Source organism: Fundulus heteroclitus, chromosome 16, assembly GCF_011125445.2.
Source record: "Fundulus heteroclitus isolate FHET01 chromosome 16, MU-UCD_Fhet_4.1, whole genome shotgun sequence".
In the NCBI taxonomy this organism is placed as follows: Eukaryota; Metazoa; Chordata; class Actinopteri; order Cyprinodontiformes; family Fundulidae; genus Fundulus; species Fundulus heteroclitus.
Genome location: NC_046376.1, coordinates 12,400,350 through 12,420,334, shown reverse-complemented (window position 1 = coordinate 12,420,334; position 19,985 = coordinate 12,400,350). Strand labels below are relative to the sequence as shown.

At 40.7% G+C, this 19,985-nt stretch overlaps 2 protein-coding genes across 3 annotated transcripts; one reads left to right on the top strand and one right to left on the bottom strand.

Moving 5' to 3' along the window:
- Positions 1-2,057: 2,057 nt before the first annotated feature.
- Positions 2,058-6,531, bottom strand: nkiras2 (NFKB inhibitor interacting Ras-like 2). Of its 2 annotated transcripts, none has more exons than XM_036147813.1 (4): positions 6,460-6,531; positions 4,880-5,002; positions 4,172-4,413; positions 2,058-3,289 (listed from the first exon to the last, which is right to left on the bottom strand). In XM_036147813.1, exons 2-4 carry the CDS (start codon positions 4,971-4,973, stop codon positions 3,044-3,046), a joined length of 582 nt encoding a protein of 193 aa, XP_036003706.1. In that variant the 5' UTR covers positions 4,974-5,002; positions 6,460-6,531; the 3' UTR covers positions 2,058-3,043. The 2 variants fall into 2 exon arrangements, with proteins under 2 accessions (XP_036003706.1, XP_012727499.2); XM_012872045.3 differs by lacking the exon at positions 6,460-6,531 and adding an exon at positions 6,059-6,136.
- dnajc7 (DnaJ (Hsp40) homolog, subfamily C, member 7) lies at positions 6,100-19,967 on the top strand. The gene is made up of 14 exons (XM_036147812.1): positions 6,100-6,231; positions 9,003-9,091; positions 9,207-9,331; positions 10,245-10,358; positions 10,656-10,730; positions 12,223-12,341; positions 12,506-12,659; positions 12,839-13,003; positions 14,088-14,179; positions 14,330-14,403; positions 18,004-18,150; positions 18,249-18,401; positions 18,531-18,593; positions 18,699-19,967. The coding sequence occupies exons 1-14, from the start codon at positions 6,158-6,160 to the stop codon at positions 18,734-18,736; spliced, it is 1,482 nt and encodes a 493-aa protein (XP_036003705.1). The 5' UTR covers positions 6,100-6,157; the 3' UTR covers positions 18,737-19,967.
- Positions 19,968-19,985: the final 18 nt, after the last annotated feature.

The following is a 19,985-nucleotide window of genomic DNA, read 5'->3' as shown; positions in this document are numbered from 1 at the left end:
CTGCACAGTGGGGCAGTGGGCAGCAAGAAGGTCCTGGGTTCGAGTCTGACCCTGGGTATTTCTGCATGGAGTTTGCATGTTCTCCCTCTGCATGCATGGGTTCTCTCCGGGTACTCCGGCTTCCTCCCACAGTACAAAAACATGACTGTTAGGTTAATTGGCTTCTCTAAATTCCCCTTAGGTGTGAGTGTTTGCATGAATGGTTGTTGGTCCTGTTTGTCTGTGTTGCCCTGCTTTTGACTGGCGACCTGTCCAGGGTGTACCCCGCCTCTCGCCCATTGAAAGCTGGAGATAGGCACCAGCATCCCTTACGACCCCATGAGGGGAAAGCATGTGAGAAAATGGATGGATGGAAATTCAGTAGATTGCAAGTCCTGACAAGCAGCATTCACTCCACAAAACTACATTTTGTGGACTTCCTGATAGTAAAAAATTACAATAGTCCACCTTTGAAGTAACAAATGCATGGACTAGTTAACATTTCATGAAGGTGAAAACTACTTTCACTGGTAATTTAGGATGAAATTGAAATTATTGAAATTATTGTCTTCCGTTTTTCATTTTACCCAAAAGTCTTCATACGACAGACTAACCAAGCAAAGTCTTTACAGTGACTGGCAAAGGTTTTCATACCTGTTCAACGTTTTGTTTCGTCATGTTACAACCAAAAACTTTAGTGCATTTTATTGGGATTGTATGTGATATGCCAACACAAAGTAGTTCACAGCTGAGAAGAAGAAAATGGATCCATGGTTTTTGATTTTAGTTATTTTTTTCACAAATAAAAATGTGCCATGGATAAGTATTCAGCCCCTCTATACTCTGATAGCCCCCAAAAGTACCATAAACCCTGAGGAACACAGCAGAGACACCAGGGAGAAGTGTGGATAAGTTTAAAGCAGGATTGGGTTATAATATTTTTAATACTAATATCAATTTATGGGAGATTGGACAGAGTCCTCTTTTAAGAGTAGTCACAAATTACAAAAATGACTCTTGCTTTGGGTTTTCTTTTAGAAACTGAGAACCCATAAAAGTGGGATTGTACCTCAGTGGCTGAGCATGTGCATGCAGATCAAGAGGTTTCTTATTCAAATCTGGATAAAACGATGAAACTTTTGAACATAATCAAAATCTCCTCAAAGGTAGTTGAAATAAATGCCCCATTGAAAATGTTGCTACACAATTTTAATATGAACATTTCTGATTTTTCCAAAGCTCCACGCTTCTCACACCATTTATGGATGCTTTTTAAACTTTACTGTTAACTAATTGTAGATATTTGTAAAGTTGTCAAATATGTATCCAGAAAAAGAAAAGAAAAAAACAAGCATTAAAGGCGACATATCATGAAAAATCCACTTTCTTAGCCCTTAAATACATTTTGTGGTGTTATTTGATTTTCTGCGAGTGCACAAAATAAAATTTTTCTGCACTCACTATTTCTGCACAGATATCTTTATATCCTGTTTGGGTCATATTTTTTATCAAGCCGATCAGTTTTCTAATTTATATTACGTAATTTTATTTAACAATTACATCCCACTATTTGCTATTTGCTAAACAAAGTCATGGACTTTCAGCTTTTTATTTTTCCGCTGCAATTTTGTAGTCCAAGCTCACGGATGTTTGGCTGTTGGTGTCCCCCAGCATACTACAAAAATGTCCGAATGGGTGGAGTGGGACGCTCTGTGACTTGGAGGAGGGGCAGTGTGTGAAGTGCCTCCTTTAGATTTAAAGAGACAGCACCAAAACGAGTTTTTCTCAGATGCACCTCAGAACTGGGGTAAAAGAGGGGCTGTGGAGAAACAATAGCGAGGAATTCAGGCCACTTTATATAGACCACAACTGAATGATTTAAAAGTGAACAGGGATGATTTAAAAGCACAAATATGTACCCTTTAATGATGGTGCATATAGCTGGACAGAATGAAGATGGGTGAATAGTTGGATGGATATTATTATTACATGTCGTTTGTGGGATTTCCTCCTTAAAGTTGCTTTGGATAAAGCTTCCGCTAAATGATAGAATCTAAACAAAACAATCATCAACACCCCAGTCGAGCACCCAGAGGACTTTAATATGTTGACAAAACATGCAAACAAATACAAACTCTCAACACTTTAAAAAGTGTGACCATATAAAAGCTTAAATATTTTTGAATGATGAATAGTGTCAACAGACGTGGCGCAGACGAGCACATATTCGACATGTCTCCACCAAGCAAACACGAAAAGCATCTCAGGAGTGATATAACGACACAGAGTTAATAAATGATTCACACTTTATGAACAATATAACATCCACAACAGTGACTTACAAGGCTCAAAGTGCTGATGTTGCACTGCAATGTGCTCCATTTGTTTTTAACATGGAGTCACCTGAAGAAGTAACACCTGAGCCAGCAGCGTCTACAGTCTACATGTGCACAAGGCTCAGTGTGGTAAGGAATGTCAATCATTGGGCGACAATAAACAAACTTTATGTAACAAAGATCCACACAGTCAAACGGCTCTAGATTGTTCCGAATGGGTCAAAGCGATCCCTTCAGTCATCTGTCTTTCAGGAACATGTGAAATCCAACAGCTCTGTCAAGCAATTATCAGGTAACATGTGAACATGGCTGCCATTTGTGATTCAGTTTGTGTACTCGTTTAGTGTATATATAAAATCAAAGCCAGGGCAGTATTGTGCAATCTGTTGTTCAAAGGACAAAAGTGGATAAAAAAACATAAAATGCTGATTGTAAGCAGTTTAAGACACGTAGGTCCAAAGCACACAGTCTGCGGTCCAAGCACGCGTACTTCTACTCAGTAACATTGAAATAATATCAACATGATGAACGGATCCATTTCCTGGTTGGCATATTTACAATGTCATGATTAAAAGTAGCATTTTTAGCAGAACAGCATCAGCTGGATAGAAATATCTTTACAATCGTCAAGCCTTTTCTCTTCTGATAAACTCTTCACATTTATAAAACTCTTCTTTAAACAGGAGCAACATTCCCTTCAACGTTCCGGCCGGCCCGAGCGCAGCACCTTAGCTGTCTGTGGAGCCGCCGCCCTTGTTCTTATTGCGACTGAGGGGGAAGGTGGACTTGCTCTGCGGCTGGGTCATCTTGCTGGCCAGGTAGACGAAGGGTTCGATGAGCGTGCGTCGGTCCACCACCGACACCTCCCACAGGCGCACCTTCTCGTTCTTCGCCCAGTTCTGAGCGTAGTTGGCATCGACTCTCCTCTCGTCCTGCTGCTTGTCCAGCTTGTTGCCCAGCACGATGATGGTGACCTGTGGGTCAGGATTAATTGGATCACCTGCACGCCAGTGATACCTGCAACAGTCAAAGCCCGCTGTGTGCATCACTGTGTGATGCCTGACGGGAACTGAACGAGAATGGAGGTAAGCGCTTTCAGAAGCAACCATTTATAAATCCTATTTCAGAAAGATCAACGCCTGTGGATGACACTGTCCCTCTGTATAGACTAGAAACTAGGGCTGGACGATATAGAAAAAAAGCATATTGACAAAATATAAATCATATAGATTGGTATCAATAATTATCAAGAAATTAAAAACATATATTTTAAGTGCAGCGCTGGCCATTTTATGCTGTTGTTTAGCGACCTATTTTTAGATTCAGACACAAACACTGAATTCAAACTCAAAACTTTATTCAACCAACCTTTTACCAAAACAGCAACTTTTTAAAAAAATTAAAAAGTATACACACTCTCTGAACTCTTTGAAGGTGGCGGAGCTTGGGGGGAGGGCTCGTTCCTTGGTCTGCGTTTGTGATTGGTTGGGAGGATGTAGACTAGTACTAGCCTACATGATAGGCTAGAATGCAACAAGGAAAACTAGTAATAAGGAATAGTAATAAAACTGTTCTTCTATTGACACTAAAGAAACTAACTTTTTATTGACCTTTTTTTTCTATTATCGATATATATCTATCGATCAATATACATTGTTATTGAATTATTGTCCAGTCCTACTAGAAACCTGTGTTAGAATGCAATCTAGCCCCAAAATTAAAAAGATAAGAGTGACCAACAACCTCAATATGCTTGCAATAGCCAGCACACACTGCTGAGAATCTTTCATAGAGCTGCTAGCACAGAGCAATTTGACAAAAACTTCCTTAAATAAGTCACTTTGCTCATTCTTTACCTCTTTCTTGTCTCTCTGATGATCAATGTCTTTCTTGAGGGCCTCCATCCGCTTAAAGGACTCTTTGCTGTCAATGCTGTAGACGAGCACGAAGCCATCAGCGAAAGTGAAGTAATGACGAGGAAAGGCCACCCCTTCCCGGAGTCCACGGGTATCGTAGAAGCGCACCTGCTCCCGAGTGCCCCGGTCAGTCTCGATGGAGCCAATGTAAATATCCTCGAGGGTTTCCATGGGCTCTGAACCTGAGAAGGGAGACACATAACTCCAGGTTCTTGCATTTTGTTGGTTAAAATGAGGAACGGGGTTGACAGTAAATCTCCAAGAGGTGACACAGTGTGGGAACATGGAAATCCCTATGATTTGTGAAAGTACATCAATAAATGTCTGGAGTATGATGTAAAGTGTTTGAAAGTAGGATTAAGGTTAAAAAAAACTGACAGAATCCACCTCCATATAACTAAAGCTTGTGCACAATGAGCATACTTTACATCCTGGTTATTTTCTATCATTTTTGGGCTCTATTGTGCTGAGAAGGCAGCATTTCTACCCTCTTTCTGTGTGACCTAGTACAGAGACTGTTCTTTCCTCATCACACTCATTTGGATGCTTTATCAACTCACACGGTTCCCTCACCATCAAACTGTATTATTGCCAAGATGCTGACCGCTTACCAGAAGCACAACGGCGTATAGAAGGCTGACAACGTACCTGCAACGTGATTGGCATACAGTAATTGCTCCAGCACGGCCGTTTTACCAACTCCAGCTTGGCCACACACAACTACTTTGCAGCTTTTTCCCATGATGGCTTCTCAGTTTTCCGTCACAAAAGCTGTTGATGAGGAAAAAAAGAAGTGATTTTTTTCATTTTCCTTTTATAAGCCACAAAATAAAAGCAGCCAATATGGAGCTGTTATCTCCTTTAACAACTATAACAAAAACACGTTTTATCATGATTATTTTTGCTATTTCTTACATCCATCTTAAAGAGAATTTAGACCCCACATTTATTACTAATCCTGATATGTTTTTAGTTAAGCCAGGGGGGTCCAAAGTGTGGCCCGTGGGCTATTTTGAGCCCCTGGATTGAATTTGTGTGGTCCCTGACTGCCCGCCAGCACATGTGGTTGATACAGATTGATAACCTGATCATTAAAGAGGTTGGTCAGTTTCAGACAACCTTCCGTGAAACCTATGTACATATGAATTGCCAGAACGCTCACAATAGCGCAGTGTTTGTAAAAACAAAGTATGCATCTTTACAATAAAAGTTCATTGGAAAAAATTCTGATTATTCTTTTGTATATTAAGAGTTATTTGTCGATTAAAGCAATTTTAATATCTGCTTGCTCGCAGAATTAATGTTTACCAAGGCATTTTACTTTTCCTAAAGATCACCTTAAAGATATTTGTTCTGTTTGTTTACTCATTTAAGGTGACATTTTAGTAGTTGAGTTGTGTGGCTGGTAAAAAAAAAAAAGAAAAAAAAAAAGAAGGAATTTCTTTGGTAAAGATGGAGACCTAGGTTTGTGTTTTTCAGTGACTTTTAACCAAAGGAACCGGTCTTTCAGATTAAGTATGAAAACTATATGAAATGTTTTCATTTTATTGCTTAGTTTTATAAAGTATTTTATGAAAAGTTACTTAATAAAGTAGTAACTACTAGAAAAGTAACATCAATACCGTGATATTTTTGCTAGGGTTGCAGTGAGAAGTAGCTTAGCTTTAGCATTAGCTTGCAAAGAGAACAGACGCAGAACCAGAACAACAAGGATTACTATAACTGACGTGCATAAAACCCGACTTAAACAAGAGGACAATATCTTATCAACAACGCGTCTATCATTATCGACGCTTTCTTATCGACGTCCTAACGATTTGAACTTACCAACGGTCCGTTTTCCTCGGCTAACGGCTCACTTCCTGTTTACAGTGTACGTAACGACGACCGCAGTCCAAGGCCCCGCCCACCCTCCCTGACGGCAAAATGGCGACAGAGAACTGTGATGCTGTGAACATGGACCCTGACATCGAGCTGCTCAGTGACGAGGAGACGGAAAGGTGGGAGAAATGCACGAGTTGTCAGTGGCGGAGATAGAAACACGACGCAGTCTTTTCAGCGCTACGTGCCGTCATGTCCTCCCGTCGCTTGACTTTTCCTGGGTGTGTTTTGGTGGCTAGCTAGCGCGCCGCAGCTAACTGTGAAGCTACGTTATGGTAGCTTGTTGGGTCTTTCTCCTCGCCAACTCTCCTGACTGGTTTGCTGGGTTTTACGGAGGGTGTCTTTACCTTTATCTCGCTGAGAGCTCTGCTTTCCCACCACTGTCATGCTTTTTTTTCCCTCCTAGAATGGGTCACTGTCACCATTCATCTTTTTTTTTTCTTTTTTTTTTCGCGTGGCCATGATGTAAAGCATGAAAGCTTTCCAAATAAAGCAATGGCAGTTGTACAGAGCATGGTGTCATATGTTCCTGGCTCTGCTCTCCCCCTGCCAGCTTCACAAAATAGCAACCTCTTCTCCAGGAATAGACATTTCTGCTCTGCTATTCTCAATATGCTCTGCTCAGTCAGACCAGAACTTCTCTTGTGTATGCAGTCATCTACATTTAAAAATATGACTTTTCTTACACATAATCATCATTCTGACAATAGACAAAAAAAACCCACAGTCCCTGATTTGAAGACAGATTTAAGCAATTATGAGTTTTGTACTCTATCTGGGGCAGTAAGTAGTGGCTATCACAGCAGAGATGTAGAAATAACTTATAAGAACCGATGAAGACGTTTCGGAATCCTAAACTGAAGGGATTAATATTTTATAATAATATAAAATTTTGATAACTGCAGGTGGATCAAGACAAAGCAGTGGATGATTAAGTAAAAAATCTTTGTTTTCAGCTCCTCTCAGTCAACTCTTTCACTTTTGGGGACGAATAGTTCTAGAGACATTGAGTTGTTGCCCATTCTTTGCAAAAAAATAGCTCCAGCCCAGTCCGATTGGGTTGATAAGGTCTGTTTTTTTTTTTTTTAAGTTGTGCCCCGGTTTTCCAATTAGATTTAGATCTAGACATTAGCCTGGCTCTGCTGAATCGTGAATATCTTTTGAACTTATCTATTCCGTTCTAACTCTGGCTTTAACTCTGCTTAGAGCTACACTGGTGTGGGGTGTGTGGGTCCTGCAAGCTTCCTTCATATGTGTCCCACAGCTGATTGCAACTGCTGCATTACCTCCTCAAGGTGTTGAACCACTTATTTGATTCGAACATGTTCAACCAGGGAAACCTCCACAGCAAGCCCAGGAGGGCTGACATTGGACAGCCTGCGATAGACTTCTTCCAGGATTGCCCTGTGTTTACCTCCATTGGTTTTTCCAACAGTTCTAGCATCCTCACAGCACGACGCTGCAGCCAGCATGTTTATCACAGTATTGACGGCGTTTTCAGTCTGATGTGTAGTGATACCTTCTCCCCCTATCTACAGCATTATGTAGGCCAAAATAATGATATATTGGTCTCGTCTGAGCATAGCACCTTTTTCTACGTGTTTGCTGCGTCCCAAAGATCAGTTTAGGCAAACTGTAAAGAAGCTTTCTCCTTGCTCCTTTCAAAGTTTAAAGTATTGATTGATATAAACTAAGGCTGCAATAAACCTTTCTACAACTTCATCCCCAACCATCCATTGTTGTCCTTATTTTTTATTTTATTTTTTTATTCAATTCAATTCAGTTTTATTTATATAGTGCCAATTCATGAAACATGTCATCTCAAGGCACTTTCCAAAGTCAAATTCAATCAGATTATACAGATTGGATCAGATTATACAGATTGGTCAAAATGTTTCCTCTCTAAGAAAACTCAGTAGGTTGCATCACGTCTCTCCAAGCAGCATTCACTCTTCCTGAAAGAGCGTAGAGCCACAGTGGACAGTCGTCTGCATTGTCCATGGCTTCGCAGCAATCCCTCATACTGAGCAAGCATGAAGCGACAGTGGAGAGGAAAACTCCCCTTTAAGGGGAAGGAAAAACCTCCAGCAGAACCGGGCTCAGTGTGAACGGTCATCTGCCTCGACCCACTGGGGGTTAGAGAGACGAGACAAGAAAAGAACAGAAACACACATTGATCCAGGAATCTTTTCTGTTATATGGTAATAGTGGGTGATCCATCTTCCCTGGATGATGTTCATGTTTGTTCACTGAGGTTCTAGAGCAGACCTTCCTAGAATGGCTGCATCTTTCCGGAGACTAAATTATACACAGAATTTTTTTTTGGTTTTGTTTTTTGCTCATAAAACATGTTTAACTCTATACTTTTTCTTCACCTCACAATTGTCGTCTAATTTCAGCTGGTCTTTAACATAAACTCCCAGTTAAACACATTGCAGTTTGTGGTTTTAATGTGACATGCGTTTCAGGGATCAGAATACTTTTGCAAGGCTCAGTGAGTATTTAAACCGTACCAAAGCAATAGATGCATCTAAAGTAAGAAGAGTGTCAGGCGAAATAATAAGACGCTTGTTTCTAGTACCCACCTGAGGGTAGCGTTCTGATCAGAGCAACGGTGTTTGTCCAAAAACAGAAAGTCATGTGACTGCCTAAAAATACAAAATGGCCAAATATTTTCCACAGTTGTTATGCGTTCCCCGGTGCCACAGTCACATGTGGAGGTCCAAGTCGTGGAGGGGGGGAAATGCTACAGGCGTACTGGGGAACGTTTACGACAGCGCTCCGGCTTTGCGCAAGAATGGATGTGAATAAATGTCTCGGATTTCTCCTGCTAAATTCTTTTATTTCTCTTTTTTTTTGGTGTTTCCTCGCTGCCCGATTCCACCCACAGAGACGCGGAGGCCTTCAAGGAGCAGGGCAATGCTTTTTACGTGAAGAAGGACTACACAGAGGCATTCAATTACTACACCAAGGCCATTGGTGGGTGTCGCAAAAGTCATTTTTGTTTGTTTCCCTCAGCTGTCAGTGGTGCGGGGTTTCCTTTTCGATTGAGAAACATAAAGACTGAGGCCAAGATCCCTTTTTCGTGTTTCAGACATGTGTCCAAAAAACGCGAGTTACTACGGAAACCGGGCGGCCACGCTAATGATGCTGTGCCGATACAGGGAGGCTCTGGAGGACTCCCAGCAAGCAGTGCGACTAGACAACAGCTTTATGAAAGTAAGCTGGCCGAAATCAGAACTAATAGTCATTTGTTGGTTGTTTGTTTTTTCTATTGTTGTTGAATAATTTAATTTGCTTGTAACCATTTATAAATATCGATATCTTGTTGTTAGGGCTGAACAATTAATCGCATTTTCAATATAATCGTGATTTAAAAATACGCAATTTCCAAATCGCAGAGGTCTGCAATTTTTGGTAGGGAAGACAGTTGCAGCAGTGAGATAATCTAATTGTATTACTTGTTTTAGAGTTTGTATAATCATACAAAGCATTAAGTACAGGTCAATCAGTTTAATACATAGACTTGCTTGTTGGTTGGACTTTGCACTTTATGTTCAACAAGGATTGATGTCCAATTAAATTAAAAGCCAATCTCTTGAATAATATTCTGATCAATAGGAACATTAAAAGTTCATATTTAAAATAGTCCTTGTTTACAAACATCTTTATTTAGGAGGCCATTTTTGTTTCTTGTTAACGCAGAGAAAAGTCAAAATTGCAATTTTGATTGAAATATATTGTAGGCAGAACGCAATCATTTCTGCTCTGAGTTTAGATGCTGTGGGTCTTTTAGCAACTAATCCACACGGCGAGGAATCAAATTGATTTGTTGTTTGTATATATTTTAAAACACATGATAAATTAAACTGGAAAATAAATCGCAGTATTAAGAAAAAAAATCGCAATTAAATTATTTTCCAAAATTGTTCAGCCCTACTTGTTGTCAACCTGAACGCTGCACGTTCCCTTTAGTACTCTTATGGATGTACATTTAACCACTTGGTGTGTAAGTTCCCATACATCCTTACTAGATACATGCAAGACGTGTCATTTAACAAAGCGTGGGGTTGCTTTGCATATAATTTCAGGAGACTTTATTTCTTTAAGCTGTCGGCTTTTCTGTGCACAGGGACATCTGCGAGAGGGTAAGTGCCACCTCTCGCTTGGCAACGCTATGGCTGCCAGCCGCTGTTTCCAGAGAGTTCTGGAGCTGGAGCCAGATAACAGCCAGGCCCAGCAGGAGGTGAGCATCTCCTCGGTTTTAGACTCTCACCTGAAAACTTTAATCTGATTATCCACTAGTGAAATGCCTTTGGAGCAGACCGTGCGTGTGACATGCTGTATGTATGATGCATGCAAAGAGGTCGGATGAGAAGATCAGTCGGGGCGGTTTCTCAGTGAATGTCAGGTTATTTCCAGAAGTCGTCCTGCTAATGTCAGACTGGTTCTACAAGGACCGGCGATGGCGCACAAAGGGACTGGTTATTGACGTGTGAGTCTTCCGCATGGTTACTGAATCAAAAAAAAATCTCTTTTGCAGCTAAAGAATGCAGAGTCCATCCTTGAATATGAGAGAATGGCAGAGATTGGATTTGAAAAGAGAGACTTCAGAATGGTAAGCTTCTGACTAGATTGCAATCAAACACATAAATACACCCTCATTGTTAATGTACATGCACACACATGCACATAGGAAGATTAATAATCGTGTCAATTTAAGCTCTATTTTTAAAGTATTTAAAATATATAGTGTATTTAAAATATATTGTTCTTTGTACTATTTGTTAAACAGTATTGTGGATAACTGAAAGTAATCAGTTTAATTTCTCATCAGAGATGAATAAACTTCTATTCTGTTATAGATTTTTTTGTCTTTTCCTTAGTTGTTTGAGTAGAGTACAGGATGTCTTAAGAAATTAGAATATAACTGAAAGGTTTAGTTATTTTGATCAAGTCAAAAATGCCCCACACACCGCGACATAGTTCATTTATTAGTTTCTGTTAATTTAGCTTTTAATAACTTACAGTTAATGCAAATCCCAGATGATACAAATAAAGGAAATTTTGATACAGAAATAAGGCCCCAGTTTGCTCACCAGTCAAGCAGTGATATCACGGTCATTAAAGCAGGTGTCGGTACTTTTTGCAGAGATGGTAGTTGCCAAGTCCGGCTGTAAAGATCTGCATAGGGAAGCATGAAATGCTTTAAAATGTGATGGTAGATGGCTGCACAGACTTTTGACTCGCCACAACGCAGTAGACAAACATCAGCCAAAGACATGACTCCCCGAATCATGACTGACTGTTGAAACTTTACACTGGGACTTCAGACATACGTGGATCCTATGCCGTTCTACTCTACCTGCAGCCTGTGGGACTTTAATTCCTAATGATATACAACATTTGCTTTAATGTGAGAGGGTAATTAAAGCCCAGAACAACATGCTGGTCCAGTTTCTTTCCAACCTGGGTGAGTTACTTCTGACATTGTCTATAATTAAGGAGTGGCTTAACACAAGGAATGCAGCATCTCCTGCATGTGTGTGGAAGCTCTTGAAGGAGCGACTCCAGCTGCAGTCCGTTGGATTCTTGAATGGGCTTTAAGTCAAAATCATCTCAGTGCTGCTGTCGTCCCTGTTGCTTCTGCACTTATTTGAACCACATTTTTTCCTTCCGCTCAACTTTCCAGTAATATGCTTTGATACAGCATTCTGTGAACAGTTGGCTTCTTTACCCGAGTCCTTTTGTGGTTTGTGGAGGGTGTTGGTTATTGTCAAGGCAGTAGGCGGCGTAGGCCATAACATGGCTGTAATGTAGGATTTGTGTAGGAAAATAAAATGTTTTTTTAATGTTATTATGTAAAATTCTTATTTTCAGAATTTTAGGGTTTCATTTTAAGCCATAATTATGGTTATAATATTGTAATTAATAAAGATTATTGTGTCACTTTGTGTGTAATGAACGTAGTTAGTTTCACTTTTTGAAATTGAATTGCCAAAATAAACGAAATAACCTCTTCAATGATGGTTTAATTTGTTGAGCTCCACATGTCGTGAAGCTTTGAGGGGAAAAAAGCAAACCATGGAAATGCTGTTGTTTCTGTCCAGGTTGTCTTTTGCATGGACCGTGCCTTGGAGTGTGCGTCGGCTTGTCAAAAGTTCAGGATACTGAAGGCAGAGTGTTTAGCGCTGCTGGGACGCTACCCAGAGGCGCAGTCTGTCGCCAGGTGAGAATTGAAAAAAAAAAAAAAAGGTTTGTGTTTTATTTTACCTTTTTAGGAGTTTGTTGTAACGAGGTGAAAATCGAGATTTTTTTTCCACTTCTTGTAGCTTTTAAGACATGATTAAACAAAATCCAAAATCCTGCCGTTTTCCCTCTGCCTCCTCTCAGTGACATACTCCGAATGGACTCCACCAACGCAGACGCTCTGTACGTGCGGGGTCTCTGTCTCTATTATGAGGACTGCATTGATAAGGCCGTTCAGTTCTTTGTCCAGGCCTTGCGTATGGCTCCTGACCATGACAAGGCTCGACTCGCATGTAGAGTGAGTAACTAAGCGGAAGACGTGCATTAATCACTAAACGGCACTTGTTGCGAGCCCTACTGATTAAATCTGAATATTGTATATTTTAGTGGAATTTCTTTGACCTGTTTGAAATTGTAAATTTACCACTACAGTGTCTTTGGACGTTTCTTATGGATGCTGCGTGGTTGTCTTCCCAGAATGCCAAAGCATTAAAAGCCAAAAAGGAAGAAGGGAACAAGGCGTTCAAGGAGGGAAACTTCGAGGCGGCGTATGATTTGTACTCTGAGGCCCTGACAATAGACCCGAACAACATCAAGACTAATGCCAAGCTGTACTGTAATAGAGCCACCGTTGGATCTAAGGTTAGAAACGCCTGGATAATTGTGAGGAAATACAGTGCCTTTCAAAGACATCTATACTCCTTAAACTTTTTCAGCCTTTGTAACGTTGCAGCCTCAAACTTCGAACCACTTATCTGCATTTCATATAAAGGATCAACACAAAGTTCATAATTGTGACGTGGAATCTTGAGCTTTTTTTGCAAAAACGAATGGTGCAACATTTTCAATCTCCCTTCTCATAGGGAGAACATCCCTTCACATACAGCCTCAGCTACAATAAAATGTTTAATAAGTCAGGACAATTTTCAGATAGGTGTTGGACACCATGTAAGAATAAGATTTAAAAAGTTAAGAAGTATAAATGAATGTTTCTGTAAGGCTACGTTCATACTGCAGCCTGAAGCGACCCAAATCCAATTTTTTTGCTCATATGCGACCTGTATCTGATCTTTTTATGACAGTCTGAACAACACAGATCGGATTTTTTCAAATGCAACCCAGGCCACTTGAATATGTGGTCCTGAATCCGATACGTATCTGATCTTTTCAAAAGCGACCTGTGTCTGTACGGCCGGGTCGCATTTATCCGACCTGTACGTCACCAATACTCGACAAACGTCACTATTCTGCGTCCTGCTATGCAGAAGCGGGAAGAAAGACGACACCCATAGCGGACTACAATGAGAAGAGCAGTCAATGGAGGGAAAGCTCCGGTTAGAAAATAAATTAATGACCGCAAAATGCGCGCCAGCATTATAATCCATGTTTACTTCCGCAAACACTGAGGACGCTTGCTACGTGTGACGTCATCACGTCCTCGAGTGCGCATTCGGGACACGAAGTTGAACGCATTCAGTTCACACAGGAGATCACATACAAGTCACTTATATTTGAAAATGTGAACGACCACGCAAAAAAATCCGATTTCACAAAAAAATCGGAATTGAGCATCAAGGTCTGCAGTGTGAACGTAGCCTAAGTCTGTGCATCCTAATGCGAACACACGTTCAGTTTCTGTTTAGTATTCCTATCATGATGTGCTATCAACATAAACAGAAGTGAGTCTTTCAGTCTCTGCATTATTGTTTGTTTTTGTTCTCTGCAGCTGAAGAAACTAGAACAGGCCATTGAAGACTGCACAAAGGCCATTAAACTAGATGAAACCTACATCAAGGCCTATTTACGGCGAGCACAGTGGTATGTTCAGGACTTAGTTGTGATCAGGAGCACATGTTATACTGTATATCATTTTTCAGACCTCAGTAGAAACAGATTATTATTATTAATAATATTGAGCCTGACAGCTCATTGTTTAAACAAGTGAGACTTTTGCTCACTTTATTTCAGCTACATGGACACAGAGCAGTATGAAGAGGCTGTGAGGGACTATGAGAAGGTCTACCAGACAGAAAAGACAAAAGGTAAGAATCTAAATACATTAGAGCATGGGTGTTCAGGATCAAGAGCCAGAATAAAATCCAGCAACATTACAAAGAGCCGCACAACTAAATGTCCGGGTTTTAAAAACTCAAAGACTATATAACATAAACTTAGACATGTTTATCTCAGATTTTCAGATTTCTAAACTGATTACTTGAAAATAAAAACAGCTGAGGCCACAAAATATCCTCAGGAACACATACGACAGCGCCCTTCTTCCACGACTTTAAGCCAGGCTCCTGGGCGGGCATAACAAACCATCCTTAACGTGACTTTTATTGTGACTCAATCCAGCAAAAATAGTTTTAAAATGGATGGATAGATCTCTGTAGATAAGTGGGCTGTGAATGTTTTTTTTTTATCTCTTTGTTTTTTTTGGGGTGGAGGGGGGAGGTTATGGCGGACATATATGCTGTGCCATCAAGAGAACATGACTTGTGTTAAGAACTGATGGAACTTTCTGGTTTAATTGTGCTCCCCCTAGTGGACAGAAGCGTCCTAGCTGGATAAAGAGGTAGAACGCAGGCAGAAGGAGATATTTTTCATAGTAAACAAATTTCAGTCTAAAATATTCCACAAACTGTAGTCAAAACGAGAACCTTGAGATATCAGTCCAGTTAATGTGAGCCGGGTGCGGTGGTGGCGCTGGGGTAGTGTGCGGGGGCCTTATGGGCTCAACGCACGGGGAGCGACAAGCGACAGGTGGCGGTCATCTCCACCGGGGTGAAACCCAACACACCGGACGGAATGGCAGACGGCAGCGTTGCAAATCGCACTCTGGGGTCGCTTTTGTCCAAGAAATGTGATTTGTTATGTAATTGGAGGGATTTTGTCATTTTCAAAGCAGTCCATGACAGACGAGGCATAGAGGATGAAGAGTCAGAAGACGATGAAAGCACCAACAACTTTCATTTACAACTGCTTTTGTTATGTGTATCTCAATAATCGCTGTGTGAAGTTTCATATAATATAGGAAAGTCAGATACAGCTAAAATTAGGTTTTCCTCTATGAAAGTGGTTGCAGACTGCAGTGTGTAGCATACTCCCCTCTCAAACAATGCGGAAAGGCTCAAAGCATGTTTTCTTTTTCCCCTCTCAAACAATGAAATGATTGGTTGTAGTGTAATGAGACGTGGCAAAAGTATTTTGTATATACAAATTTCAACTTTGTTGTGACATCACAAGCCTGCATGTGCACATCAAGTTGTACGAGCTTCACATGCACAGATTTCGGCAGTCACTTGACTGGAGGAAGACATATGATTGTCAACTCATCGCACGAGTTTAATGGAAAATGAATGGAGAGGAATCGAGGTAGCCTAACGTGTGTCGAGCCCATTCGTCCCCTACGCAGCCATCCCGGGTTCAGCTCCTGGTCTGTAGACCTTTGCCACATGTCTTCCCTCTCTTCCAACGCTGTTTCCTGTCAGTCCACTTTCAAATAAAGGTGTCACAAAACAACGCCATGCGAGCCTAGGCCTGTCACGATAACACATTTTGCTAGACGATACATTTTTCTGAAAAATTATTGCGATAAATCATGTTATTGTCATTTGTCAAACCTTTTTCAACTAATATGATAATGGCATAATAACGCAAGTATATCCTCTCGACCTACCGGCTCAGACATTAAGTGCGGGGCGTCATTTGGTTTAAGTCCAAAGAAAAAAAACTCCCACCCTGCAGCGCTCGTGTTTGGCTTTGACACCAGTTTGATTTCTTTTCAAGCTACCATTTCTCTGGCTCTCCCTCACGAGGCTCTCATGTGCCTACCTAACACAATCTGGGTCTCCCCCACTTCATTATAAGCCTGGCTGGCCACCAGGCTTCACTCGCCCCCCGCCAGGCTAAGTGTCGTTTGTTTATTTTAAAAGCCTCGATGTTTGAGAGCCACATATAACTGTCGGTTAAGTTCCCGTCTGGAAGAAAACCTCCCGGTCAACTAAGCTAACGCGCTAGCTGTTATTAGCTTGATGCATGCTATGGTACCCAGGTAAAGGCTGTGCCCCTCCTTCGAGCTGCATCACACGACGCTCCTCACGCTTTTAATTCCCCGTCCCATGAGTACCTCCCACAACCCCCTGGACAACTACCCCCAGGATTCCCTCATTTTCTGAGGGAAACCCTGGCAGAACTTAACCCCTCCCATAGGAAACAAGAACGGAGGGGTGAGCTGACACCGATGCACCGTAATGAAACCTTTTCTTATCCCTTTCTGAGAGAGAACAAATGGAAACATAAGGGGAAATGAGCACGCATGCATACGCAAATTGTTATGCTTATTTTAATTCATCATGTGATTTAAAATTTATCGTGTGATTAATTGATTTATTGATTATCACGACAGGCTTGTGTAAGCCACGGGTCAAGAAGAAAAGCTACATGTGGCTCTTAAACTAGAATTTCCAAACATCTAAAAAGCATTGTTAGGACTGACAAGTCTGCTTACTTTTATTATATGGTTAAAAATACACTACCCCTTAAAGTTTAGACACCTTCTTATTCAAGTAACAACTTCATGAAGCTCATTAGCTACGTTTACAAGGATAAAAGTAATGGAAATACAGGGCTAATCGGAATAAAAATGCATCATGTAAACATAACAGTAATCAGAATATTGTGATCAGATTAAGATCAATGGGAATTAAATTGTATTCCAAATGCGAGGGGTGGTTTATGAAGATTGATAATCTGATCAACATGCATATAAACGCTTGTCAGGATCAGGTTATTCTGAATGTGGCTAACTGACCTGAGTGTGCATGTGCCCCCGATATAAACATGACATTTCTGCGTTGTTGAGTGGTGCAAATACGTTGTAAATTGACACTGGTGGGGCTCCCGATACAAACTTTCCTTTTGAAACATTAAGATAACCGAAAAATGGTTGTTTATTCAATTCTACGACTCAACCGTAATTAGAACCTCATGCAAATTCAGCCTGGGAGCTCGAAAGACAAACAATCTTGTACACTACTCCTTTGTTTGCTATTATTTGTTGTTGAGCAAAGACGGAAGTTCTTCTTCTGTGGTTTTTGTAGGGAAATTTGATAACTGCGCTTGTCAGAGTGGTTCTATTCTCAATAGACCCAGGTGCATATACACACACATTATGATCAGATTAATTGATTGTGTGCCCATATCAACGATATAATTAGACTTTTATTTTTTTATATTTTTGGTTTTTAATCTGAATACAATTCAATCCGATGTTGAACTTTTGTGCATGTAACATAGCCACTGAGAAAATACCAAGAGTTCAAAGCAGTAATCACAACAAAGGGGGGCTATGTTGAAGAATCTACAATATTAAAGATGTTTTAAATTATTTCCCAATCTTTTCTTTACTGTGTAATTCTGCATACTTTTGGTTCATATATTGGATGTTTTCTATATGTATCTAAAGTGTAGAAAGTAAAAAAAAAAAAAAGGAAAATCATTGAATGATAAACATGGGTCCACACTTTTGACTGCTAGTGTGAATATATTTGTTTGTTTTGCGAAAAGAGACAAAGCCTCACATACTGAAACATCAGTTAAATGCATATTATGAATATGTTATTTTTTTCTTTACACTTTAGAACACAAACATCTCCTCAAAACAGCTCAGCTGGAGTTAAAGAAAAGCAAGCGGAAAGATTACTACAAGATACTCGGCGTGGACAAAAACGCCACGGAGGAGGACATCAAAAAGGCGTACCGCAAACGGGCCCTTTTACATCACCCAGGTGCTCATTGCTTGGCCATAAGACCTTTATGGAGCAGCCTCCACCTGTAAAGCATCATTCTATTTCTCTTTGTCTGTCCTTTGTCTTTAATTCCTTAGACCGTCACAGCGGAGCTAGCACTGAGGTGCAGAAGGAAGAGGAGAAAAAGTTTAAGGAGGTGGGCGAGGCTTTCAGCGTGCTTTCAGACTCAAAGAAGAAGGCCCGCTACGACAGCGGGCAGGACCTCGAGGATGACGGCATGAACATGGGAGGTCAGTACCGAGGCCGAGCTTAAGAGCGGGAGGTCTCATGGGTGAACAGATACAAATGCAGAGTCTTACAGTGATGCTGGGGTTAACGTACCGGCTATTAATTAATTGGTGTTGTCTTTTTCCTGCCAGACTTTGATGCCAACAACATTTTCAAGGCATTCTTTGGAGGACCAGGGGGCTTTAGCTTTGAAGGTAATTGAAGAAAATATGTTCTTCTGTTGTTGTTTGAACAGTAAAATGAATTTTAATGCTACGTGTAAATTTGGTTCTGTTTTTTTTTTTTTTTTTTTTTTTAAGCATCCGGACCAGGAAACTACTTCTTCCAGTTTGGTTAGTTGGAGCCGGTGTCTGCATTAACAGCAACCACATCAGGACTTTTCTACAATGTCAACCCCTCTTACCCACCATCTGTATTTAATGACGCTATTGACTCAGTGAAGCAACCCAATGACCACATGCAGCGATGCGATGACTCCGATTGATTTAGCGCAACTGGTTTTTGAATTTACTTATTTTTGTTCGCCCCCCCTTTCAGAATAAAACTAAATTCAAAAATCCACAATGGCTACCTACAACGGTCCAAACATTCAGTTGGCGCTTTGGAGGAGAAAATGTGCAGCAATAGTAGATTCCGCACAGGAAGCGTCATCCTAGGAAAACCGTTGAGATGCACCGCTCCATCCAGCAGGCTGTCATTTTGACCCACTTTTCTTCCGAGGGATTATTCTCGGCATGAAACTTGGTAACTTGATCGATGGTTTGTGAGAGGGGGGAGAAAGTCACAGAGAAAGAACCACCTCCCACCGGTTTAAAAAATTCACGCTAAAACCTGCGTCCTTGTCATAGGCTTTGGGGGGGGCACGCTATCATTTTGTATTAAAGGCAGAAAACAGCTGGAGCTCCCGACCTACACAGACGGCCTGGCCAGAGCACACGAGAGAGATGCCAGCAGAGACACCGCTCCGTAGCTGGCCACGCCACCCTCTCCCTTTTGCCATCACAGGTTTTATGTTTGGTGTTACCATTCTGAGCTTGCTGCATTGTACATTTTACTGGAATGTAAAGTGTTAATTTGTGATGTTGAAAGTTTTTTCAGGTTTTTTTTTTTTATCTTATTTTTATTTTCACTTCTATATATTTATTGTAAGTTTTCTGCCATGAAACCTTCGCTATAAGATGAAGACACTTCTATTTCAAAAAAAAGAAAACATGCTTTGAGCCTTTCCGCAGGAAGATGTTTGATTTGCTGGGTTTTGCATGAAATCTGCTAAAAAAAAAAATGGCCTATATTACCGGAGTCCAATCCAAGCCATGTAGTTTTAATTAAGAGGAAAGCATGAAGAGGAGCAATGCCATTAATTTGCAGATGATCATATGCTGGTTAAGATGGCCAGACTGTGGAAAAATAGAAACCTGGCAAATTTTAGTTTCTTCCTGATTAAAAAAAGAAAAGAAGTCTGTCCTCATCTTTGCCCTCCGTTTTTGGCCCCTTGAAACCATTCTTTCATTACCTTTGAAAAGTACCAGCTGTGTCAATAAAGTTGGCCTTCTTTGGGTTTCCCCGAACTAGTTTTCTTCTTTGTT